Raw genomic sequence first — 27,288 nt, 5'->3', positions numbered from 1 at the left:
AGAATTTAAAAGAATTGGATAAATAGAGCAATGCCCACTGTGTAGGAGGTGTGAGAAAGTCTTCCAAATTTTCCCAAGAAAGTAGGAATTATTTGGTTTTTAAAAGATTTAACATTTTTTACTAATCGGTCTACCAAGTTATCTGCAAAAAGTGTCCTATATGTACAGGTTCCTATTATTTTCATGTTATTGAAAAATTCATACATGAGAAACAAGCTTATATTTTATTTATATTTTTCAGTAGCACCCACTTAAAAACATGTAAATGAAAATAATTCTTACCAGTTCAGAGCTATTCCGCTGATAATTAGGGATATTTTCCCTCAATTTCCTCTTAGTTGTGTCCAGAATTGTCTCTCTTGTAGTATGAATCTACAATAAGATTTAAAAGACCGTTATGATTTTTTTTTAACAAGCATAAGTAAATATTGCTTGAGAGATTTCTTTTGACTTCAGAGGTCCTTACTTCAGCGTTACCTTGATAAATTTGTGTAAAATAATTTATTAAGGGTTAGACTAGATCCAGTAAAGGTTCTGCCATTCAAAAAGTTGCACATATGCTCTTCTGATTAACTGTTACTAAGTCTAGCAGATGCCTGTAAGAATATTAAAATAAAGCATTGCTATTTAATCTTGGATTTTTGCCTCATTTAAAGACTTGTTTCCTCTGTACTTTTTTCTGTATTCTCCTATAGTTTCAAAAATATTCATTTGCGTTGGTAGGGAGTGAGCAAATTCTAGCTGCTAGAACTTACATAGAGAATTTTATCTTTGGGAATTCACCAGTTCATGAAGCTAGATCACTGATCTCGAAGGACCCTTTGAAAAGTGAAGCCCACAGCCAGGCAGCTACGGGAGGGGAAAGAATGCCACGATATTGATGTTGAATAGTCTACTAGCAACGGTTTGTCTTTTTTACGGAGATGTGACCAAGGACCTCAGGTGAGGTGCAAGAGGAGATGAAGGCAGGCTACTGGGAGGAAGACCTGAGTGAAACTGAACTCAGCCCTGTCATGTGCTGAGGAATGAAACAAATATGATCTATGTTTTTAGAAGATGATCCAAGGACGTAACAGAAGAGAAAGGGAAGGAAAATGGGATTATTTGGACACAGGAAAGCATTTTTTGTTATTTGCTGGTAGCAACTCATTTAATATACACACACAGTTGTTTCAAACAATTATATTTTATATTTGCCTGCTGTTTCTGGAAGTTATTGCCAACGGTGAAAACCACATAATATATTTCTAGTATTAAACCATCTATTACTGATAGATAATGACAGAGTAGGGGGAGAAGGCACCAGTTAGTCTGTGTTAGCTCATGTATTCTGGATAACTCTTTAGAAATCTAAGAGTTCAAGAAACTTCTACCAGGCTATGTTGATTTCGCACTGCTTTTTGGCCGTGATGAATTGTCTCCTCTCCCATGTCAATGTCAGGTAATCTCAAGTACTCCTATGATAGTCTTCCTCATACTTTTGCAGGTAATGTGCTATTTGATTATTTTTCTGTTAGCTATTATAATAAGATAACAAATACCATAATGGCTGTAATAGCACCTCTTAACACAAGAAGCATTTTGGAGTTTTTAAAACTACAGATCCCCTGTGTTCTCACTTACATTTTATGTATTTTTGCCTTTTAACATTACAGGTGCTAGATTTTGGATAGTGGCTTTCTGATTTAAGCTCCTAATTTTTGACGGTGAAGTGTGGAATTTAGGCTTTGAAGTCAAAAAGGGCTAACCTTTTGAGAAATGTTTTGTAATTGGTGACGAAGTCACAGGAGAGAGATAAAACCAGAATCCTGTTTTACTAATTGTTGGTTAAAACAATTTGAGTCTATTAGGAAAGTTTCTGTATAAATATGCATCTTACAAAATCATCTAGTGATGTAAAATATGGGAAAGGATGTTGATCCATCAATCTGTCTCCTTGAATTTCAAGGTGATTTATCACAAAGCATTTGATTAACTTGTTTTCTTGTAACAATGAAGTTAAATGTGTTGTTTAAGTTCTTTTGTTTGTTTTTCTTCAAAGTATATTGGGTTAGTATTGACTAATAACAAGATGTATATAAGGGAAATTCTGTGCTTCTACTTCAAAGAAGAGGAAAAAAAAAAAATCTTTTCCTGATTTTCAGTGTAGCACAATTAGATGCTTTATGGTCCTTTTCTGTCTATAGTCAGAGCAGGGGGTATTAAGACAATACTAGATGTGAACTGGTGCACTTGTTAAGACCAGTGACTTTTCCAATATGCTGAACCCCCTAGGAAATGATTGCAGGATCTCAGGGATTTCTTGCTAGAATTCAGCCCTCCAACCAGGGAGAAAGGAAACTTTTTACATAGCTTTCACAAATACTTAAGTCATACTACAATAATGTAATGCTACTTGACATGTTGTTATAGTTTTTTATTTAAGAACCAAATAGCTCTTTACTACTTTGAGTCACTCTTTGAGTAATGGTTTGCAGCAAGTTTAATTTTTGGCTTTCTGTTGCTTTCCTGGAAACTGCAGAGAGGTCTGTTCCATGTCTCACCCCTGTCCAAAATGTGGTGGGTTTCTTTTCTGTTCAGTTCATAATTCCTGCCAGGTCCGTGACTGTCCCTTTTTGATATCAGTGTATTCTGGTCTTTCTCCTTCATCTTTAGGCATCTAGCTGAAGCACTCTTGTAGGCATTTACCTCCCCATCAAATATGTAGAAGAATTTGGCACTTGACTTGGTAATCTGAAAGAAACTAAAACCTAACTGTTGTGACTGTTCCCTTCAAAGGCTGTAGCATGGTGCACATGGAACATCAAGGAAGACAATGTCTTCCTTAGAAAGCTCTGTTTGAAAATCTGTGGGTTTGTTAATGAAAAGAGTGAGACTTCTTAATTGATTTTTTTTATTTTTATTTAATCATTGTAACTAAGGAATTGAGATTTTTGTTGAATTCATGTTTTAACCTTTGTGTTACTATGCTATTTAAGGTGAGTAACTGAGAGAAGGCCTGGCATGGATAGGTTGAAGGTGTCAATTTTGTGAGTAGTTACATGTGAATGTAGAAATGCTCAGAATCACAACACACTGCTGTCTCTTGCATACTTGGAATGACACCTACATATGCATTAATAAACAATCTGAAATATCGAAGTATATAGGGTGCATGAAAGTCCTGCTTCCTAATAGTGGCAGAGGTAGGTAGTGTTTCGAAGGAGCAAGGCTGTATTTAAGATAGTTAGACATGCCTTCCCTTGAAGGAATGGGATAAAATACCTAAGTCACTCCAGTGTTGTCACCTCTCTCTGCATTTATAGCCTGTTCATGTGCTCTTTTAGTAGTAGTTGTACAAACTTCTGTTGACCATTTTCTTACCATAGTTTTACAGTCACTTTAAGAAAACCATTTGCATTGCACCAGTGGCAATTTGGTAGGAGTTGTTTGTGCTCTACTCGGACTCATTGCCCTTCATTAAGAGGGTACAGCTTGATGCTTCTGAGCTGTTTCTGCTCTGCTAAAAGGGGATAGCGATGCTGCCCTGCTTTGGTAGGGCACCCTTCTGATCGAGAGGTAAAAGAGCAGATAGAGCCTTCTTTTTAATGGTCCCAAGAGAACTTGAATACAAACTGCACGGAGGCCTGCAATCTCTGAAGGAGATTTAAGTCAATCCTGCTGGGATTTGGTTCTGTGGCTGAGTCATTTCAGCTTGTTTTTTGACCCATTAATAAGCCCTTGTCACACTACTGCTGTTGCCTTTTGTTATAGTCATTACATTCCTCTAGAGTCTCTATAGTCATTGTCTGTTTTGTTTCTTTGTTTTTGTTTTTCCTCACTAGGGATAGATTTTCAAGTTGGCAGAAGGTATCAAATTCAGTTCCCACCACCAGAAAACTGTACATTTGCATGGGGCGTATGACAGCCGTGCAAGCTCTGCTGCATGCTCCCATGGGGAAAGTGCAGCTTCCTGGGGGAGGTGTTCAGACTGCATGTTCCCATCGCAGAAGCCTTGCCACAGTAGGTGTGGAGCGTAAGTGGGTTGTGGGTGTTCCTTCTCCTTGCCTTTCTACAGCCTGTGCTGGCAAAGTGCATGTGCATGTTACTCCCAAGTTGTGAGTAAATTTTTGAGACCCTTTTTAGCTGTAGACATGGAAGGAAGCGGTGCCACAGAGCAAGGAATAGGGAAAGGCCTCTAAGGACCAGATGCATACTGTGGGATATTCAAGAGCGTGGAAAGCTCTTTTCACCCTTTCGTGTGCGCGTAGAGGCACACACAGTCTCACCCCATGGGACAGATACATTACGTATTTGTAAGAGTTTCTGGGAGCTTTGGCTTTCTGCTGAGTATGCGTGGGTCGTTTTGAGCAGGCTGATGGCTTTCTCGGAGGGGACAAAGGTCAGTTTAAAATTCTTAGGTGTACTATGTAATGCAAACTGTTGGCAGATTTGGAAGATATCTTTGAAGTCTTCGTCAGGGAAGAAGGTCTTTTTTTCAAGAGAAAGCTTTGGATGCAGACTGGGCAGAGGAGTATTTGCTAGATATGTCTGAAATGTGTTTGTTTTGAAAGCCACCACTAGATTAGGTGTAAACTGTGAGCCTGGTTTATACTGCTCAAGGCAGGGGAAGATGGAATCTGTTGTTTATCAGAGTGCAGGTTTTCCCCAGGGTACTAATCTACACTACAGAATATGCATTAAGTTGTTGCCATTGTAACTCTAAATCTTTTCTTTGGTTTCAGAAGGTCTTAAATTAAAAAAGAACACCCACACTCCTCCCAAAATAAACCAAAGTTGTGAAACTGTCTTTAATACCTTTGCTGAATGAAGCGCAAACAGATCACTCTTACCAACCTACCATTTTCTGGCAAACCCTGTTTATCTATGTAGGGACTCTTCTGAGAGATTTTTCACTGTTGCCCACATAGTCTTCAGCTGACCTTCAAAAAACTGATGAGAAAGGGAATAGTTGTAAGGCAGATTACTGCCTATTTCAGATTTGGGATTACTAGTGTTTTTCTGCATATGACATTGAACAACTATCAGGAACAAAACAGTTTTTTGCTTCTCTCAAGTCAATGTTGGCTTTAAAGCAAGAAGCCAGGGAAGGGACATGCCCTTTTACATAAGTTGAGAAAACCTTCAAAACATCTTGATTTAAATTTTAATGAGAGATTTAGGCCTACAGTCATGGCATAATGGAGGAGCTTTCCAATTCAGTATCAGAAGATAAATGTTGTATTTTCTTTGTTATTTTGCATTCCACTGATATTTTGATGTATTGTCTTAACATTTTTGCTATAAAATTGGTAGTATTTTATATGTTACTGTTAATATTGAGAAAGGGATGGCATGAATAATCAGCAAGAACAAAATGATCAGCTGTTTTTAACTGAGGTGACACATTTAGGTATCAGTAGTTCAAGTGCACCCATTTTAGTGGGTCAAAGACAAAGGCGAAAAGGAGGAGATAAAATAGTTTTTTCTGACTTTACTTTTTAATTTCTAGAGCTTTGCTTTATGATGGAAAGTAGACCTGAAACCCTGTGGTTTAAAGTCATGAAGCTAAGAAATCACTTTGGTAGTTCACAGGATTGACGCTAAGATAAAATGAGAGGCAAGTGAGGGAAAAGGGAGTGTTCTATGGGAAGGAAACATTAAGAAAATAGGCAGCCTACTTAGGAAGACTTAGAAGCAGATGAAGTCATGAGAACCTGAACAAAGCTCTATAAGCAGTGAGGTTTCCATATGCTTAGAGAGACTTCAACACACATTTGCTGTGGATACTCTTCTGAGAATTGCTACTGTGAAATGGCTCTTGTGGACTTTTTTTAAAGCAGCTGCTGCTGCTACCGGCACCCCTTGCATGTTTTGGGTGATAATTTTCTTTGCTTCAAGAAACATAAGGATAATTTAATTCTGCTTTTAAAGTAATCTACAGGGTTTTTTATTTGCTTCAGAGTGAAAGGAAGTGATCTGCCCTTCCTTCAAATGACCATTACTTTTTTGAGATGTTTGAGGTGAAATAGCCGTATACAATATTTTAAACGATAGCCACATTTATTAAAGTGACTGCTATCAATCCAGAGTGAGTAATAATTTTAAAAAGAAATTGTGAAATTTTACATTTTTCTCTCGCCCCAGTATTTGCCCTTGTCCTTCTTAATTTAGTGGAGTAACCAAGACACCTGGCTGGGACATGAATCTTTCCTAACAGTACACTTTGTACTCACTGTACAATTGATTCACAACTGTATGCTATAAAAGATATTTAAAAACATCCAGACTAATGTGGAAATTACGTAACTGTGATGAAAACTTCAAAAGAAAGCTTGGGTTTTTTTTCCTCTTTCCTTTGTTTAGGTACGTGTTTGGGCTGGTTCTTTATCCGTGTGCTCTTGCATATCCTTCGCATTTGTGCTCTCAGTAACTGATTCATCAGGAACTTTTAAGAAAGTATGCAGTCTCACAGTGGGAAGATATCTTTTGGTTTTGGTTTTTCTTTTTCCTAGTTTTCTTGTTCTTCTAGGGTGTGGTTCGAACTAAAATGAAATTTAGGTTGGTCTTTCCTTTTTTGACCTGCCAAAGTGTTTGTTCTGTTAGCATTGCTCTGCTCCCTGTAAATCAGACATTCTTCTCGGGCTGCGTCAGGTTACTAATGACATGATTAATGCAGGAAGGGTAAAGAAGGATGACGTAGTGGCTCATGCAAAGTTTACCTGAGAATTATCTGTAGCTCTCTACTGTTTAGTGTCTGTGTGAGTCATGGCCTGAAGCCCTGCCATTCCCTGTTCTTCAGCTGGGCAAGATCACACTTACCTCATTCTATGTATGCATTTCTCCTTTTCCTGCCAGATCTGATTAGAAGCACTTTTGTTTTAAAGTCTATGCTTATGAAACATTAAATATGCTTTTTACAGATAGCTGACCATAATGCTAAATGAAAAGCACCATTAGATATCTGTGGTCCAGGCAGCTTTAGAAACTTTCTCTGTCCTTACGTGAATTCTGATTTTTATCAACTAAGTCTTTTTCATGTTCATGGGTTTAGCAATGATAGTGTTATGACATTAGTAAGCTTTGCAACAGGACCATGAGTCAGTTGCTGTCTGTCAGTAAAGCCTCCTGTTTCTTTTTGTGTATTTGCATAGATATAAGCTTACAAAATACAAATGGCAAGTTTGTGATGCTGTCTCCAGCTTTTGGAACTTCCTTGGGCTGCAGGTACAACTGTTCCCATCAAATTCGGTCCACTTATTAATTCCTTAATGGAGTAGCCAGGAAAATGATCTTGCTGAGCAAGAAAACATGTGAGCATGTTCTCTGATACACTTTGAAGTCTTGGTCATTCCTTTATTGTGGGCTGGCTCACCGGACCTCTTTTGCATCTGAAGATCAGTATTTGTTCTGCTATTTATCTATGTGTGTCCTTTAACTACAGGTTCCTCGTAGAGTGTCTGTATTGATGTTCCACTAAACTTGCTAGAAAGTGTGCTGTCAAATGCTCTCAAGTCTCTTTTAGGAGACCAGAATGAAGATGGTGTAGGATTTGCAAGAAATGCTGATTATTTTTTCAAGATTCCTTTGTTTTCTCTGTAAAACTGTCACAAAGTCTTTAGCATCCTTCAGGACTTCAGCTTTTCTCAACTAAAACTGTCTTCTTTTCTCTGTGTGCGCTGCTCACTCTGAATTATCTTGTGCAAAAAGTGCTTAATGTTTAACAGTAGAAGGTTATGCTGAAAACAAGCTATCATTTTCCTGCCAGCTCATATCTCACAACCTGCCAAAGCCTGTATCAGGAACACGATGTGTGGGAAAAAGTTCTAAAATGATAGACAGAAAAATGTCTTGTGGGAAATGTAAAATGCCGTGAGACTCATTCCGTTAATAAAGAATGTTTTTACAAGCACAGCATCATCCCCCTTACTTTTTGACATTTTCAAAAATGAAAGCTTGAGAGCGTAATGTTTGTGTAGAATGTAAACAACCTTGATACTTAGATATGTGACATTTCTTGGAAATAACATTCCCTTAAGAGAAAAGAATGGTCAAAGTGAATAATTAGCCAGAAAAAAACCCCCAACTTATTTCTATAAGGCTTACCTCTCAACTACTTCTATTAAAGGCCATACTGATGCCTGAGATAAAATTTTATATGCGCTTTCCGATGACATTCTGCAAACATATCTTAAAGGAAAACAAACTCATCCTATGATCTGCTAGTCTCAAAAGGTGCACCAGATGAGTAAATTCTTAAGGTAAACATGTCATTAAAAAACCTTTAAAAAAAAAAAAATTCTCTAATGCAACATGCAGCACATCTTGTGTACATTGCAGTATATGCTAATGGAGTTAATGATTGTAATTACACAGATGCCTGAATGGGGATGGCAAAAGTTCATGCCCAGCTTAATGTTGTCTGTATTTCATTTTGCTGCTTTTAAAGGCACTGTTTACATAAAAGAGTAACATAGATTTTTTTCAGTGAGTCAGTGTTTAAGCAAAAATCAAGCATATTGTTTGACACGTGCCTTTGTGTAAGCTGTGTATCTAGAATCTGTCTTTCAGCTTGAGCAGTGAAATGGTATTTCTGGCTTTTGTTTTCTACTGGCTAAATAGCCAGCGCCTTGGCTGTAGAACTGTGGGGGGTTTTTTTGTCTAAACCTCTCTTCTTTTGCGCTTTCAACTAGAAAATGAATCAACTGAAGCTTAAAAGTTTCTTTTGAAAAATGGAAAGGCACTGAATGAAGTAGAAGTGAAAAAATAAACTGTCTTTAAACAACTTCTCTAAAACCTGTACCTTCACTTCTCCCGCAGGTTTATGAGGCAGGACATTGCCTGCCCTCTAGTTCATGTCAAGTTGTAGTTGCCTCTTGCTGCTCAAAGCAGCAAACCGTCTGCGGAGAGAGAGCGAAAGAGCTCTGTCTGGCTCCTTGGCTTGGTCAAACTCCTGAGTCCAGAGGAAGCTCTGATTGAGGAAGGGCCCAAGAGGCAGGAAACAGATGTTAGCAGCAGTGTCCTGGCTCAGGTGGCCCTATAACGAGTGTACCAAGCCAAAATAACAAAGTGGGTTAAATGGCCAGAACTATAATTCATAGTCTTATTTAATGGGCTACTTAAATCTAGATTTACCTAAGGATTAACGTGACTTTTGCACATGCATTTCTTTGGTTGGCATTTGTGGTCTGTTACCAAGCTTCATATGGCTTGTCTGATAACACTGCAGGTCACTGTTTGTTTCTGTGTGCCGCTAGATAGCTTTCTCCAAATGCTTTGTATGGTCTTTTTGGTACTTTGGTAGTTTTTATCTTGTATTTGGCCAAAGATCAACATGGATAGGGGGATGCAAAAGGCCAACATTAGTTCTGCATATTCAGAAAAAGCCCTGTGAAGTCTCCAAAACAGTGAAGATTTAGTATTTTATTTTTCTGTGTATGCCTTTCTTCCTGTGACCTTTTCTGGTGTAAAAGATACCTGGGTACATTACTCATACCAGGACCATAGGAAGCTTACAGCAGACTCTTTAAATTGGGTATTGGCACCTTATCTCCCAGGGAGACTGCACAGAAATGCTTCTTTGAATCTGCTTTCAGATTTTGTATGTTCTTGGTATCATTCATCAGTTGAGCAATCTCTCATTACAAGATACTAGAAGGATATGGGGAATCTCAGGGTTTAAAAAAAAAAAAAAAAAGGAACAGAACAAGTAGAATTGAAGAAAATTATGGTCTCGGGGTAGGCATGATGCTCAGAGGCTGTGCTGTGAAGGCATCATGTGTCAAAGAGAGATGGTTCATGCTCATGACGTAGTGGAACTGCAGTGCAGAGGTCTGTGCCCGGAGCCTTTCTTTTGGCTCCCTCTGGCTTTTGAGAAGGGCCCAGACACCGTCTCTGCCTTGGGATCTCTTGCACTTCTTTTGAGACTCTACCTCTGTCAGGTCTTTCGCAGAAGCAAAGCCTTTGTTCCTGGTTCATTGGTGGTCTGCCTGTATCTTAAAAACATTCCCTTGCAGGGCTGTCGCTGACCGTTTGAGCTTCCTGGCTTGCTGCTTAGCTACCTGGGAGCCCTTGATGAGCTCAAGTAGGTACATAGCTACAGGGTAACGCAGAGGATTTCTGAATGCACTGTTGCTCTTTGGTTTAACAGCATGAGAAAAGTGCATAATTTAACCATCAGCGATCTTCCTTCATTCTTGTTCTGAGTTTCCTCCTGGGAATTGGAGGGTTTGTCTTGTTTTTAGATAGGCCTGACTTTCTCTCATCTCCCACGACTGCTGCTGCCACCATTTTTCCATTTGAGAAGGTGTTTCCAGAGATAATCTCTTAGCCTTCCTGAGTGCAACTCTGTGACGTTCTTGATTTGTACATGTTATTTTCTGCCATTTGCCTAGCTTTGGAAATTTCCATTTCCCAAATCCCTTTAGGAGACATAGGAAAAACTCACTTTGTGAGGGTGATGAGGCACAGGTGGTGTATTTGTGTTTCAGATCTCCATAACAAATATTTTCCATTTCTGACTTCACTAAAATCTCCTTGTAGGTAAGTATTGGAATTTGCTGACCATGGATCTATTTTAGCATCATATAAAGGTTTTTCTCTTGTAGTGATCCTCCTAAATGCGTGTGAAAGATATAAAAAGAAGTCAGAAAACTTAACGCTGCTATAGAGTTAAGAAGCTGGTTTGGAGAACAGGAAAGTTCTTTCTCTTAGTTAAATGCCACTTCGTAAAAATTGAATGGACTTATGTAAAAGTACTGGATCTGGTACTTCTCTCATTGGCTTGTTCTTCTAGGGAAGAAGGACTTTTATCTGTCTTTCTGACAGTCATTCACAGTGATGGGGAGGGACCAGTTGAGAAACAGCTCTTGACGATAATATCTTTCAATAAATTTCAAGAGAATGGCTTCCCAGGTAGAAGAGAGAGATCTTAGTGTGAGCTTATGGACCTACTGAAGGTTTTTTGAATCCCCATAGGACACAAATTCATAGGAAGCCAAACTACGTTGGTTCCACTGTTCGTAAAGCTGCTTGCTCTATTCTGTGTTGGTTTGTTAAATCGAATTATGGTTGCCTTTGCTAAACTTTTGTTGTGTTGCTAGCTTTACTGTGTATGTTCCAGTTGCCAAAAATACTAGAAACCACAAAATGCACCAGTGTAATAAACAAGAAACAAATAGGGACAGTCTGAAATGCTGTTACTTGCAGACACTTGACTTAACATCTGAAATAAAAATCATTTCTGTTTTTAGTATTTATTTTAGTTACAGCTTTCTTGCACTCCTATGAACTTTGTTTCTCCCACTGGAATATCAGTAAATACAAGAGGACTACTACTCACTTGCAACGATTTAAGAATTGCAAGCAGTAAAAGGAAGCAAAAATTAATACTTCAGATTTGGGAATGAATTTTTATGTAAAAAGTAACGATTTTAAATTCTGAAAATTAGACCCGTTTTCAATTTTGTATGCATGTTTCTTACGAAAAATTTTGAAATTGTCATCTTCTGATGAAAAAAGTTCAAGTTTCTGATTTTTCATCTTTTCCCATTTCTGATTCTAGTTTGAGATAATGAAATAATCACCAAGATACTTACTATAACTGTAGTTATTTATAAATGACAAGGATTGGGCATCAAAAGCTATGATTATAAAAACAATTTAGCCTGCTAGATGTCCTTCGAGCTCCTGATTATGTGTAAGTGCCAGCAGTATGAGATTCAGTTTAAATTCGAGTCCTCTATTTAAAAGTTACTGAAATTTCTGCTTGTCGTCCAGCCTCCTCTTTGAAACCTTGAAGGTGACCTATTTGAAGTCTGTGCGTGCATGGGCTTTACTACAGAATTGCTCCAGTTTTCTTTAGAGACCCATCACTTCTGGCAAACTCTTTTTATTTTCCCTTGTTCCGCTGCTTTAGGACAGGTTTCCCTATGGTAAAACGGTTTCCTTTATTACTTGTTTGTTTATGTTAGTAGTGGTTTCCTTCTTAAGGTTAATTATTGTTTCAAAGAAATTGCAATTTCCTGTTCTGGTGTAGCTTGTTTTCTTTAGATTTGTTCCACGCTGTCATAATGTGTGTAAAATATTGTTCAGGAATTCTTTGTGTTTTGAAGGTGCAATGTTCTAAGGGGTGATTCTTAATCTTATTTACTTTCCCCTCTCTCTTTTCTTTCAATTTTAGGTAAGAATGACTTTTGCAGTGGTTTTTTGCTTTTGAAGAACTTCTCCTTTGGTAAAGTATTAATCTCTTTTTTCTATCTTCCTTAAAAAATTGTATTCTTTCTTTCTGTATTTAAGGGGGGGGAGGGGAAGCCTTGGCCAAGGCTAGTGCTGTGCCTTTTTAAATACTCATATATGGTTGCTGGAAGAGAATTTGAAAATTTCAAGTAGTGTTTGGGTTTTTTCTTAATAATTTTCTATATACAGGGTGACAGTACAAACGCACAAGCAAGTTACTAACTGTCACCTTCAGTAGTTTGAAGAAGTTTGAAATAGGTTTTCCTTTAATGAAGCAGAGTGGGCTCCTTCAGATTTCCTGTGGAATATCTGCATGCTCAAAGACCCTGTCCAAGTATATACTGAAGCTTATATAGTACTAATTTCTTTATCTATCTATACCCAAAAAGAATTTAAAGCTAGGTAGCAAAAAGTAGGTAAGTTAAACACATACCATAACTTAAATGATGATTCAACGGAGTAATAAACACAAGTTGCAATACCAGGATTCCAGAATTGTTTGGGGGTTTTATTGTCTAATAATGATGTGGGGGCCATACTGTGCTGTGTTTTCCCCTCCACAGCCATTACTAACTGTAGATTTGGAAGCTTCCTGTTAAAAGGCTACAGTCCCAAGGAAAAAGATCTTTCATTTAGCAGGCCTAGAGACAACTTCTGATTACAAGAGAATTGGTATATTGTGGAGAGTAATGGAACTATAAATATGACTTCCTGTGCATTAGACATGTTTGCCAGTTGCTGGAAGCTTGAAAAAGGAGATCTTGTCTGGTTACAATTCACAATCAACCTATGAAAAGGAGTTGAGAACAGCAGTCCGTTTCTTTTATCAGGGACGCTCTTGGTTCATAGTATTGCAGTTCTGCTTTTTTGTTCTTTTTCCTATACGTATACAGTTTTAATTAATCAGTGAGAGGCCCAGGCATGAGGTAATGCTGCTGGAAATCAACAGTTTGAATCCTGTGATTCTTAATAGAGAATTAATGGAAACAGAGGTATTGCTATCTTCTTGGTCAAAGTAGTATGTCATTTGGACAGTATTTAAAGGCAAGCTCTGGGCTGCTGTGTGCATAATATTCCTTTGGGGTTTGTCTGTTTTTAGAAGACCAAAACTAAAACAAAAAATAGTGTAATTCATACTGGGAAGTAATCCTCATCTTTAAAATTCTCTGGCATCTGTATTGTCACAATTTAGTCAGGACCCTCTGTAGCCATCTAGTCTGATCCTTTGTGTAATGTAATGCAAAAATCTCTCCCTTATTATTCAAACAGATTTTATGTGGGTTTCAGCCTCTAATCAAGTCAATGCAAGTTGTGTGAATTTAATTTTCTCAAGTCTTAAATATGCTTCTTCCTTGCCATTCCATCTGAAAGGCAATTAGTGATGTTCTCAAATGAACTCTGGAGTTCAAGATGCTTTATTCCAAGAGACAAAGCTTGTAGTTGTGCAGAAGTGGGTGCATGGTGTTTGTCCTCATGTTGACCGCTCCCCATACAGCTGGTTCCCTGGTGGCATGAGGAAGAGGTGGGAGGCAGTGTGACAAGGAGGGGAGGGTAGAGAGGCAGCGACACTGGTGGCATGAGAAGGAAAAAGGAAAAGGTACAAAAAAGCTGGCGTCAGTGAGTCCCTGCATCAGAGAGGTAAGAAAATATTGACCTAGGATTTAAAAAGTAGGATTCCTGCAGTTGTTCTCTACATATTCTACATATTGGCCTTAACCATGTTCTTATTTTTAGGGTAACCAGACTTTGAAGAGATTCAAGCCCTTAGGCAGTGGTTCTCTGTTGATGGGAGAAACCTGAGAGGAGGAAAGGGGGAAACACACGTTCCATCTCCTGTGCACACTCTTGCTCGCGCTCTTGCTCATGTGCTCTTTCACTCACTGTTGTCCTTTCCTGTCAATCTCTTCTGTTGGTTAAAGACTTATCTCATTTGAGAGTTTAAGACTGAGCAAAGCTTTAATTGCCAGTCAAGAGAATTGCATTAGTTTCCTTCTGTCAGCTACCCTCCTCCATAGGCTCTTCCTGCTTCTGTACAAACTGCCATGCAGTGTTGTGTACTCCATAAAGGACCAGAAACCTGGACATTGGGGCACGTGCTTTGGGCTACAACAGAAGTAGAGAGGGAATGTTGCATCAGCGTACAGTGCACGTACATGTACTCCACACACAGCACAAGGCTGGGCCATATGGATGGCCTCACTACAGTGCCATTTTCTTCTTTTTCTGAATAGACAGTAGCTTCGGGGCAGGGAGGAAAGAAGAATCCCCTGTGAAAAAACTGTAGATTTCAATTCCTTGAGAACAGTTTTTGCCCTGGTTTTATAGAGTCATTTTATGTCATTCAGTTAAGAAAGTAGTTTATAGTCCTACATCTTGTGTACAGGTAGAAACACTACTTCTTTCATCTGAGTTCTGTCCTGTGACTTAAAAGAGCCATGTTCCTACAAACAAACAATCTGTGTCTTCTGAAGGTTTTCATAATCACAAGGCTTATAATCTGGGAAAACAAATGAAGTATGGATTCATTATTTATTGGGTTGGGGGTTTTTTGTTTCACCTGTCTGATTTTTGCATCCTTTCCTGAGAGAGAGAGAGAGTAAAACTGAGTTAAATATAGATGTAGATTACATCACTTGGTCTGTAGTACTTATATTTTCTACAAGGATACTAGTTTACTGCCAAAATATGACTCAAAAGATCAATAGCAAACAATCTGTACAAGTTTACACAAGAGAACTGAAGTATTTCACTCCGTAAGCATTGTGCTTTAAAAGCACACATTGCAAAAATAGATACTTCTTGAGAAGGCTGCTTTCTTAATTTTCACTGTTGCTTTCAGAAGTATGTCCAAATAGTTACAGGGTTTTTTTTTTTCCCTGAGAAATCTATTGCTGCACACTGAGCATGTAGGGGAATTGGAAAGGCTGTGGCTTGAAATGCTTGGCACTTAACAGAGATCAGTCATAATATTTCTGTCCACAAAGACAGTCTTAAATTTTTTTAAAAAATAAAATAATTCTTAATTACAAGTTTGATGCATTTTTATTGTAACAAAGAATTCAAATGGAGGTCTGAAAGGTGCATTCCTGTTTAAAGGTATGCTGGCTATGGTGGCTGTGATTGAGGGAGGTGCATTTCCCATGTTTTTATAAACATTGTTATGCAGTGCATGTCATTTTTAATGTACTTTGATTCCTTTAAAACCCTCTGGGTTATTTTATCTAAAATCTGTGTATTAAGAAGTGAACGGTACTTTGTCCATGTCTGTGCTTGGTTAATGTTCTACAGAAGAAAATTATTTGGACAACATAATACTGCACTAATAGACATATCTCTCATTTTTGTATAGTCCTTTTTTGTTGACAGTGTCAAACATTTTGCTCCTTAGTCATTGTCTTTACAGTTCTTCTAATCCTCCCTATGTTGGTCCATTTAGCAAGTCAAATGTCGGAAGAGAAAAGGAAGGAGGGCTGCCCACTCTCCCCTCTTTTTTAATCTGAGATTAAAAAATTACATACAAATCTATCAAGGTCTAGGAGGAAAAATTTGCAGTTTAGGATTGAATCCTGTCCCTTTTGTTCAGCTCAGGCATTTTGTTAAACTCTTTGGCTCTTGATTTAGTATTATCTACACAGTAACTGATAGTTAAAGTCTCCACAGCATTTACAACAATTCCAGAGGCGTCCTGACCATCTACAGATAGTAATGTTTGATAGCACTGGGTTTTTTTTAGGCTTTAAATGTTTGAGCATGTCATAGCTTTTAGATTTGAGAAAAAGCACACATTTTAGAAAAACAACTGAGAAGAGAAAAGTAGACATTGGATTATTAAAAGTTGGGGTAGGTAGGACAGAAGGGCAACTCAGGTAGTCAAGGCTTTCAGCTCTGGGTTTATTGCTGAGTGTTCCTTCAATTTGGCACTCATCTATTGAGACTGTGAGAACAACCTTCATTATTCTTAGCAGTTTACCCACCTCAAAGTTTTGTTCTCCTTTTACAGAGGACTTGTCAAAATGCTATGACAACTAGGCTGGTTTTAGACAAACAGACCCTGGCTCTAAAAAGGCAGTAAGTCTGCAAGTCAAATGTGGAGGGCAGCCATTGGCACTGGAAGAAGTAAGAAAGAAGTAAGAAACCACAGATTGTTTTCTCGTTGGATGAAGAGCTTAAAGCAACGTAAAGTTAATTGAAGAATTCCTTGAAAGTGAAGTCAGCCTAAAATAAAAGCTTAGGGGTCTATAATTTACTAAATGTGAAAGCTTTGTAAGCAGTAGTGAACCTAAAAGTTTGAAAAGAACGTATTTTAGTAAACATATCTGGCTTGTGTTACGGACTGTCCTGTTTTAATTATTTGTCCAAATAATGTAGATTTGCAGTAGGATCTCTAATTAGGCACGGTTTGATTTATTGAGCTGGCCCCATATAAACCATGATGTCATGCTGTACTGCTCAAAATTACAGCTCTGCTCTTGCAGTTTAAAGGCGATTATTTTTAACTTTGGAATGTTTCAGTTTTGTGCATCTTGGCTTTTGGCTTTGTGAACTTAAGATGTTCTCTGTTCCCCTCCTCCTCCCTCCCCAGATCAAAGCGATTTGCTGTAATGTAACCAGAACAAAAACCACTGAAATGGAGCTCTGAGCACTCTTGGCTTTAAATGTTGTCGGTAAATAAGAAAAAAGGCAAAAATATTCATGCTTGCTGTCAGGGGGGTTGAGAAATAGGTACAGTAGGTATTGAACTGTGTTTTGCCAGGTGTCCAGATGCTGATGCCATTCCAGAGCAGGAATGCTTCATTTACGTCTCTAAAAGGTCTTCGTTTTCTTCTGATGCTGTAATTGAAGACAAAGAAAAAAGGGAAAAAGAAAAAAAGGGGAGGGAGAGGCAGGATCTGCACTGCCTGTTACTGCAGGTAATAATATTTACTAGGAACAGGAACTCTCATGCACATGAGTTCTTACTCATATGTGTTGCATTTTCTGCTCGTTTCTCATTTGAATAGGAAAGTTTGCCTTGAGTTAAACCTAGGTCTGTTCCAAATGCAAAGGGAAGGCTTTTCACAGGAGAGTTTCTGCGTTTCTGTACAGAGGAGGTCTCACTTCTGCAGAAGTGAGCAGCATCCCTTCCTGCCAACATCCCTGATCTGGACTTGTGGGCAAAGGGACAATACACAGCATGGCGTGGAGGAAGGGAGCCCTTAAAGTTAAGTCAGAGTATAGCCTCTCCTGCCAAGCTCTTCTAGCACGTTAAAAAAAGACCAGGCATTTCAGGACAGGGGGAGTGTATCTGTGGAGGTGTCAAGACTAGTTTAGGCTGACAGCAGCTTGTCCCCTTGGGAAGGGAACAAGAATAAAGGCATGGAGGTGTCGCACTTATACTGGAGGCACTTAATTACCCAAAGATGTCAAAAGGTGGGAGTTGTGTTGGGAGGCTGTGGCAGAGAAAGGCAGACTCCATTTTCTAACAGAGCAATAAGGAGAATTTCTGAGTGGGAGGGGAAGGTGAAAATGTTTTCCTGTGGATTTTAGAGAGAAGACTCTGTGAGCTGCCCTGATAATGATTGCAGTGTTTCAGGCTCGTGTAGGTTGAGAACAATGCACGTTGAGTCATTGCAAAGCTATACTTCTCATGAGGAGCCTTGATTACATAGCAGCTGACTCAGTTTCTATGCTATAAATTGTGTATATAAACTAGATTACTGTTTAAAAGACTCATAAAAAGCCATGGGATTTCTTAGGATTTTTTATAAGGGTATTCTCAAATGAGTATCACATTTTTAATATAATTAGTTGTTGACTAAACATTGGTTTTAGATATGTAACTGCTTTTAGTCATCCTATAGCTAGATTCAGTTTAGCTAATGAAGGTTGGAGAGAATGCTGCTTCAGGGGGAAAGGGGAAAGGAGTTCATACTCTCTCTGTGCTTTGGTGCCAGTGAACGTAAATGGATGGAAAGTATTGTGCAAGTTTGCTAACAAATGGTATGTATAGTGGAAAGATTTGATGTCTGAGTTCAGTTTAAAAAAATTACGTATTAATTTGCTTGTTTTGACCTGGCAAAGTTGCCAACTGAAAACAAATTTAACCATTTAGAATAAGATGAAAGCCTTAATCTTTTGAGTATTCAGGTGTCTGGTTGGCAGGCAGTAACAGGGGGCCTGTAATGTCTTGATTGTAACATAGTATCAATAGAAATTTAATAAAGTTTAACATTCAGTGAGTTTCCATCTCTTATTGATTGTAACCCTCTGAGAAACTTTTCACAGTGGCTGAAATCTCTGAGAACAGCCAGCTTTTGGTGATGGGCAGACCACCTGTCTTGTTTCGATGAAATGAAAATAAGTGGTAGATTTCAGATAATTCTGTGATGAGATGCTCGTGTTTCGTCTTGCATTAACAACACATATATGTCTTTTCTTATATCAATCACAAAATCTGAATAGAATCTCTTTTCCAGGATGGTAATTAGCAGATAGTTGAAATGGATCTTACCATGAAATTTGAGTGGAGTGACTGACTATCATCCACTGTGTGTCTGGGCACATGCATGCACATGCATTGGTTTTGTCCTCATTTTCTTTAATGAATCTGGCAATATACTTGGTACTGAAACAGAAACAGTCAGACCTTGAGGAACTTATGACTGACAGCAGTTTAATTCTTTTATGTGTAAGAAATGACTGATGTAGGTTTAATTCTTTTTTTTTTTTTTGGCAGCTCTTTTCCTGACATTTACTTGCTGAAACTGGTCTTGGAACTTAGAGGAACAGCTTGCCTCTGAGAGGCATAACAGCTTCTCTGTCACTTTATGTCTTGTCATTAAAACTGGACATTCACCCACAAGCTGTCTCGCAACTCTGAAGTTATGGGTTTGAAATTAATCAGTGAGGATCTTTAGCCTGCAGTGTATGATGAAGTGATCCTAATGGCCAGACAAGATAAGAGGGTGATGATGAATGTCATGAAAAATTAAACAGGGAGGTGGGACAGGAATGTGCCTGCTGTGATACCTCTGGAATTGCCAGGAGGTCACCAGGTGGAAAGTAATGCCACTTTCCAGTTACAGTACTTCCAGTAGCTTCCTTTTCGTTTTTCTCTACAATGTAAAGCTGTTTAGTGTCACATAAAAAACAAGTCTCTTCAATAACACGTGCCTGAAATTATTTTCTTGATACTGATGCCAAAAAACGACTGGGATCACAGCGTACAAAAATACTTGAACAGAGAGATAAAGGTGATCAAATCTGGTGCACAGGGAGTCTCATGAATGTGAATTCATGTGAATGACATGAAGGCACATGGAGGAACACATCTGGCAGCCACGTAATTTGAACAAGTACCTTGGCATTGATTAATGGTGTGGTGGTCACATGCAAGAACTTACCACACATCTCTCACGATATTCCTCTACCCCCTCATTCCCACTTTCTCAGCTGCAATTGTTCTCTGGCCTGTTTTGGTCGGAACAAGCAGGCTCAACCAAAACAGCCGAAGAAGCTCATCTCTGCTAACGTGTCTTGGGTGGAAATGATTATGGAGTGATCATGCAAGCAGCTCAGCTAGCTTGAGGAATGTTGACCTGCCCTGTGGCGGTGGGTGGGGAAGGGGAGATGTATCCTCTGAGGAGAGGTGAATCCTGGCAGAGTATGCATGCTCACAACCCGTGATGGTGTCTGCTCTGCATCTGGGGGTTGAGAAGGCAGGTACACATACATTATTGTCTGACTGCTGTATCTTAATTTGCTAACTTGAATGTGGTTAGCAGAGAAGCCATGATGCCACAGGTCAGAGTGCAGTCTGTATGAAAGCTTAAACAGCATAAGTGGCTGCACGCTTAAAGGCAGACTGCTGCACTTGTTGGCAGAGATTAAAAATAGCACAGTTTTGGTGTTTTGCAAGACCACTTGTGACTGGCATAGTGGAAGGTGTGCTTTTCCTCAAATGCAGCTACAGGTTTGCCTGAGTAAAACTTTGGCTCATTATTGGTTATATCTGGAATTCAGGAGGCAATGCTAAGATGATTCACATTCATTAATTAAACCTCTAGCACCATCTTGGGAGGCAAGTTGAGAGAGGAGGAAGTGGAGATGAGTAGCCTAAAGGTGCAGAGGGAATCTGGTTCAGAGCTGAAATTAAACTTTGGCTCCAGGCATCGTGCCTCTGGAAATTCCTAAACTACTCAAGTTTCATGTCAACACGGTCCAATTACAGCACTGTCATTTAGAGTAATTTATAAATCTGTATCTGTAGTGGATAAGATTTGCATAAACCACATCCATTAATAATAAAAGAACTGCTATTAAATAATTAAGTAATAAAAAGATCACACCATCAGTAACATGATTAAACTGTCTAAGAAAGGCTATCGCTTCTTCATATCTGACTTCTGAGCAATGAGGAGCAGATGTATTGTGTTAGACCAGTGTCCATCTAGCTCTGTATCTCATCTCCAACCATAGCCATTAGCCACAGAAAGCTTACAGGAATGAGGCAAGCATACAGTCATGCTTGCTTCCCCGCCCCCCATCTTGCTGTTTTCGGCAATTCTGCTCAAATTCTATTCTGAAATCTATTTTCAGCTTTGAATTTTGGAAATTATGCATCGTTGTAGCAACATATCCATAGTAATCTGTCTTTTCTTGTGAACAGTATGACTAAGCACACCCAAGCCTCCCTTGTACACGTTTTATAATCACCATCTGCTAGTGGTGTGTTGTGATATATACTTCCATTTGAGAAATTTCTTTTACAGCAAGATAAGTTCATCTGTCCACCGCAGCCTAGAAAACTCCAGAAATGTGGTGAGTCCAATTACAGTGTTTGTTCTTTTATCCATTTGATAGAAGAATTAGTAGTTATGGGAACTACCAAAAGACCCTTTCCTGCAGGGATTTGAAGGGAGGTAAGGAAGGCCCTTATAAAATGTGGAAGGGGTTACTGTGCCTCGTGCTTTCTTCCCAGAACTCTGTAGCTGCCGCTTGCCATGGATAGGCCTATCATTTATGTTAGCATCATGACATGCTTGCAGTGAATGGCTTTTGTATTGGTCAGAGGCCATCCGACCCACTTTGTGATCTTTTGAGAAGAGCCTTTTATATCTTTGTAGTTCTTCTGTAAGCATAAGAAAAAGAAGATCATAAAATGGCTTTATTAAAAATTACGAATGTGGGTAATTAATTTAAAAAATATTTTTACAAGATTTTAAAAGAAAAGTTGGGATTTTTTTAGTAGTTATACTTTATTATGGATGGCTGCTTTTAAATATTGATGGAACACGGGAAATCAGAAGAACAAATTTCCCCTGGTTTTCATTGCGGGGCACATGGGTCAAACACCCAGCGTGTTGTTCTCGGAAGAAATAGTTTCATTTTTCCTAATGTGGACATGCAGTACTAAAGCTTGCTGTTTTATGACTGAGCGGTACTAAAATGCTGTTTATTGTCAGTCTTTTCACATCTGAATCATGTTATTTAATCCAGATTTTCTTTGAAACCATTGCCAGACGTGCAGTATGGATGAATGCTTGGAGAAACCAATTGGTGTTAGGCACTCTGATGCTTTTAATTGTTTAGACTAATCATGAATTTGACATGTGGAGGGAAAATGCTTATTTCTGTTCTCTGTCTATTTAGATGTACACATTGAATGAAGGGTATGGATTATTTTTTTTTTTTAAAGAAAAAGATAATTATGGGGAATATAGTAGGCTTTTGCTTTGCTTATGCTATGCATTTGGACGCAATGTGTGTTGAGTTAGTTTTATGCAGTGCCTTTGTAATCAATGAATGTATTTCTCCTTTGTTTTGTGTGATTCTTTCATGCAGAGGCAGGTGACAAGAGGAGCATAAACAAGGATAACGAAGTGTCTATACCCTTCTTTTACACTTATAATCCCATTTTCATAGTTTTTATTGGCTTGTTTGCTTGGTTTAAAGCATAAGAATAAAAAGGAGAAGTGACTCTGTAAAAATATAAATAATCTCAGGTGGTTCCTTTAGTAGACTCTCAAAAACCTGAGTACCCCTATTTTACGTAGATGTTAAAGACAAAATTGTGACTTGTATCTTTGCCTCTTATTTCCTGCACAGTGACTAATCATATTGTCATTTTTTTCCACCGTATGCTTGTCTTAGCTGGCGTTGTTCATAGCCATAATTAATTGCTGGCAGTAACACTGGCCAGTGTATACTATAAAACAGTATTTGCTTTTATCAATAAATTGTCATACGCTAACAGCTTGAGCCTCCATCTGCATTAAAGTTCTTGTTGTTCCTGCTGCTGAGTCTTCGCACTTGGAACCGATACGTTGCAGAAGAAGCTAATGCAGACTCTGCCACTGCCTTCTCCCTGGGGAGCAGTCATTTGGATGGAACAAGCATTTTGCTAGGAAACAGAGTGGCATTTTGTTTCTTTGCGCCTTCATCCAAATCTTATCAACCAGCCTGAGCAGGAGGAGAAAAAAGTATTTGCTGGGTTCCTTTCAGAGGGTGACACCCTCTCTTCCTGCAGATAAACACCAGCATATATTGATTTCTCGTGTGCAAATTGAAGGCAAGGGCTTCTCATTCCATCTGTTAAATCAAGGGTTTGTGTGTGCTTCGTTGCATTCTGATGTGACACAGGTTGTTTTCTCCCTTCTGCATCTCACCCTTTTAGGAAAAGTGCTTCTTTTCCTTTTATCCCTTACTTTACAAAGGTGACTGAAACTTGAAGAAGGGCTTTGGTACCTGGAAATTGACTTTTAGCTATAGGAATTAAATCCAGTAATAGATACTGCCTCTTTCCAAGAACCTTGTTGTGCCTGCAGTTTGTGAAGTATTTCAATAGCTTTCATATGATTTTGTATATATGAACTTCTGATTTATTTTTTCTTGTTTCTAGACCTAGTCTTTATCAAGTATAAGTAATGAAAAATCAAAGAGCTATACCCAAGAAACAGGAGCTTCTTTTCTGTTTGGAACATATGTGCCTAGTCATGATTGTGAAGGTTCTTTTTTTTCTGTGTTCTTTTTTAAAACTCATGGCTAGAACATAGCATATGCTGTAATACTTTCCATTTGCAGAGCCCTCTGATGATTGCAAGCTGCTCTGTAAACATTTTTTGGTCTGACAGTCATTTTTCAGAGTCTGGAGCCTTCTCCATTTTTGGTGGGAACATGGCTAAGTGATTTGCTCAGGGTCACCCAGTGTATCAGCCGAAGCATAGTGGTAACATGGATCTGTACATTTTTTGCGTTTTTGATGCCTTGATTGTATTTTTCTGTGCATTACATAGAATAGTGTAGTGCAACGTACCTAGAAAATAACTAGAAAAATTCTATGGGCTGAAAGCAAAAAGTCTGGAGAATAACTTGAGAGAGTGTGGAATCATTGATTATTACTTCCTTATATATTTCAAAAATAATGATCATTGAGAGTAATAGATGAAATGAGCTACACTAGTAGTCTTACAAAGATACTTCCTTTTGGACTTTTTTGGGTCATACACAGATACTATTATTGCTAATGTGTAAACTTAAGCTTAGGATAATTTCTAAAATTCCGGAATAGAAAAAGTTAGGATAAGAAGTTTTTATTTGTACGGTCTTTTTTTTCCCTCCCCTTGATGGATACAAGTGTGATACTTTCACTGTTGCTAAGCGTAATCAAATCCTGCATACAACAATGGTGTTAGGAGAGGGGATTTTCAGTAACTGAACAACAGAAGATCATTTTAGTAGTAGGTATATAGGGAAGGCCTCGTGGAAGGATTTTGGTTTCCCTAATAAAAAGGTGCCTTTAATAATGATGGTTTTTCTTCCCTTTTTCCTCTTTTTAATTCTGGTAATTTATGTGGACCGTTATTTCTGTTAATATTTCAGTCCTTGTGTTTTTGAAAAATACTTTCACTTTCAGTAATACTCTTGGATAGATGATTGAATTCCCTATATATTAAATAACTTGAGAATTTCAGGTTATTCAGTCACATAATTATAGAGGTTTTTTCACATTACTTTTTGTGGGTAGTGTATCTCCTTAAAAAGGAGTTCTTCTAGGGTGTTGAGAATGTTTTACAAAGATGAGTTAAATGAAACGTTAGTTCAGAGGCAATTTCTTGCATGAGAGGAAAGAACAGTTTTCAGACAGCAATAGTTAAGAAATTTAGGGTTTGGTTTTGTTGGGTTTTTTTTTCGTTGCTTGGGTTTTTTTAAACTATAGACATTTGAAGCTGGTTTCTCAAAACAGTTAAAACTTCCATTTGGAATGTGCACAATAGGTGTGCTTCATTGAGCAGTGAGCATAGACCATCACTTCTCGTTAGTGCTCTGTGCAAGTTGAAAGCTGTTTACATTTGAGGTTAAGATACAGTTTGACAACTTGCCCCTTCCCTCTTTATTTTTCTTTCTTGATAATACTAGTAGTATCTTAGTAGAAACATGCTGCTCTTCCCTGTGTTGCCCAAACCCTTCTCCTTGTCAGTGCCAGGCCATCCTCTGGCCCAGCTGCTCTTCTCCTCTTCTGGCTAGGTCCCACTCAGGATCCCGGGCTGTGTGTTCCCCTTTCCTCCCAGGGAGAGAAATATCCTTCCTCTCCCACCAGTCCATGAACCTCTATTGTTAGTGGCTTTGATGCAGAGGAGGGTTGATGAGGATGAAAATGAAGTCAACATAAATTTATTTTACAGAAAGTAGAGTGCTTTCTGACATATTTCTGCTACCATGTTTCTGCTGTTGGTTTCTGATAGTTTCAGCTGTCATGTTTTCGTGGGTTGTCACCCAAGTTAAATCAGGTACACTTACGTGTAACATAATTGTATCACTGGAAAGAGGAACGCATTTCTGTTTCTCCTCTTCTGTGTGCCCAAACCCTTCTAATTTTCAGTCTCAGGGTCCTCTGGGCCAGCTACTTTTCTCCTTTTCTGTGTAATTACAGACCTCAGATATTTTAGTGATTGTGTTGACAGTGGGATATTGCCCTAGACATGCAACATTATTTATGAGGCAGATGGAAGTATTTAAAATGTTGCCTCACACAATCAATTGGAAAATACTACTAGTGTGTAAAAATGAGGCTATTCTGATATTTGTTGAATTTTTCCCTGACTGAGAGGAGATTGAGGAGAAAATTTATTTCCTGTTCCATTTGCCTAACCTGTTACTGAGTTTAACATGTTACGTTTATTGAGCTTTTCAGTTTCTAATAAGAGATGTGGCACTTGGCAAGCTTATAAATGATATATTAAGGTTTCTCCCAGGAGTAAACTATGTATGGTTCCGGTTAATAACACTGGTATTCGGTAAGGAAGAGAGCAGACGTGATAGTGGTTTGGGAGGCAGCTGAGGTAACATCTAGGAACATCTGGTGGAAGTTTCCCTAGGAGCTCAAGTAACTACACAGATGCTAAATGGTTTTTTTCCCTGTGTTCTGCCCAACTTTGCTTATGATGATGGTACGTTCATCACTGGAATGGACACCCCACCCCCCCACCCCCCCTCCCCAGTATACAGCATACATTTGAATCAGTGAAAGTTTGCCTCTGAAGCTGAAGAGAATGATTTGGAAGAATTTGGAAATGCTTTACTTAAAAATGCATCAGTCAGTGCAGTAAGAAATCTTTTTGTCATTTCTCTCCCATGTCCACTAATGGCTGTATGTAAGGGAGTCTGTACTACCTTGTATTAAGATCCTCTATATTTTACCCTAGGTCACAGGCATTATTTTACTAATCTACAGCCATCTCTGAGCCATTAATGTATGTAGAAACAGATTCAGCTTGGCTGTTACCTCTTCTCAGAGAGTTTGAGCTGTTTTTTTTTCATAGACCTCCTCTACCTGAAACTTTGAAGATTTTTTGCACATAAGAATGGGTTTTGCCAGCTGTTAGTTTGATTGCTGAGACTGGAAATATAAAAAAAAACAAATTAATTGATGTGTCTTCCTTTCCCTCCCCCCAACCAAAATGCTGTCTTTTTTGGGGGGTGGAACTCAACTTCATTAAGGTTATGACAAGAGCTGGGAATGTGATTACACATTGATTTTTTTTTTTTCAGTAGCATCTTATCACAAGTATTTTTGGAAACCTTATCAGGCAGTCATCACACCTGTACAAGTCACATTAACTCATTTCATCATCACAACAGAGTGAGGACAGACATTCCTGTGAGTTTCAGAGTGGCTGCAAGGCTGTCAGGGGTGCCAGCAGCACAGTCGCATGTCCCAGCCTATGTGGTCAGAGCTACTTTACTGTTGGGTGCACAGTTTCCATTGAGTGTTACGTTGATGGGGAAGGGCAGTGACTCTCTTCAAAGTTTTAAACTCACCACGTTCTTCATGGCTTAAATTGGCCATTTAAGTTGGTCAGTGTCTAACGAAGTCTGTGAAGAGACTGCTGTGGGCTGCACTGTGGTTAGAGCAGCAGTGGAGCTTGTTGCCAAATATTCTGTCTCCTTTTGGTTGGCCTGAACAAAAGCTGGTTGGTGATGCAAGCTAAACATGGGTGGGATAGAGTGGGATGCCCTCTGGCATGACCGTGAAGAATTACCAGAGACCATAATGGTGTTCTCATTTGAGAAATCTTGTTTAGAGTTTTTCCAAGAATGCATAATTTCAAGCTCATGTTGTCATGTCCCTTGGCTATCCCACTTAACATTTGGAAGATAGGCATGAATGTCAATTCATTTTAAATAGGCTTAGCCTTCATGAGTCATGAAAGTGCCTCTTCTTAGATTTAGCTTACCATGATGATTGTAATTGGCTGATTGTAATTACTGGTTAGAGGCTCCAGCAGGTGCTAGGGACGTCTGTCTCTTTCTGAGCGCTGTGGGGTTTTCCTGCCAGCTGAACGCAGACTGGGTGGATCAAGGAGTTTCTCTTTTTATTAAGTGACGTTTTAGATAAATTGGAGTAGTTCACAAATATGTTCAGTTTTGATTCTTCCTATAACGATCCATCTAATTTTTCTTGTGGGACTAAGGCAGTGCAAAATTCCAAGCTCTTCATCATGTTTTCAACTTAGCATATCTGACAAATTTGGGCTACCATATACTTTCCACATTGCCCCCAAATGGAGGAAGGATAGGGAGCTGAAAAGTCCT

The 27,288-nt window shown here is 38.7% G+C and overlaps 1 protein-coding gene across 4 annotated transcripts in view; it reads left to right on the top strand.

Moving 5' to 3' along the window:
- CMSS1 (cms1 ribosomal small subunit homolog) overlaps positions 1–27,288 on the top strand; it is a 249,293-nt gene that overhangs the window by 116,909 nt on the left and 105,096 nt on the right. For 3 of the 4 annotated variants that reach the window (XM_072883762.1, XM_072883742.1, XM_072883752.1), the window contains exon 2: positions 12,161–12,211. The exons of the other annotated variant lie outside the window; for it this stretch is intronic. In XM_072883762.1, the coding sequence (XP_072739863.1) occupies positions 12,161–12,211 (51 nt within the window). The remainder of the gene's footprint in view (positions 1–12,160; positions 12,212–27,288) is intronic. 4 annotated transcript variants of the gene reach the window in all.

The sequence above is a fragment of the Ciconia boyciana genome, chromosome 1 (assembly GCF_034638445.1).
Source record: "Ciconia boyciana chromosome 1, ASM3463844v1, whole genome shotgun sequence".
NCBI classification, from domain to species: Eukaryota; Metazoa; Chordata; class Aves; order Ciconiiformes; family Ciconiidae; genus Ciconia; species Ciconia boyciana.
The sequence above is the reverse complement of the archived record's forward strand: the minus strand, read 5'-3'. Positions and strand labels throughout refer to the sequence as shown.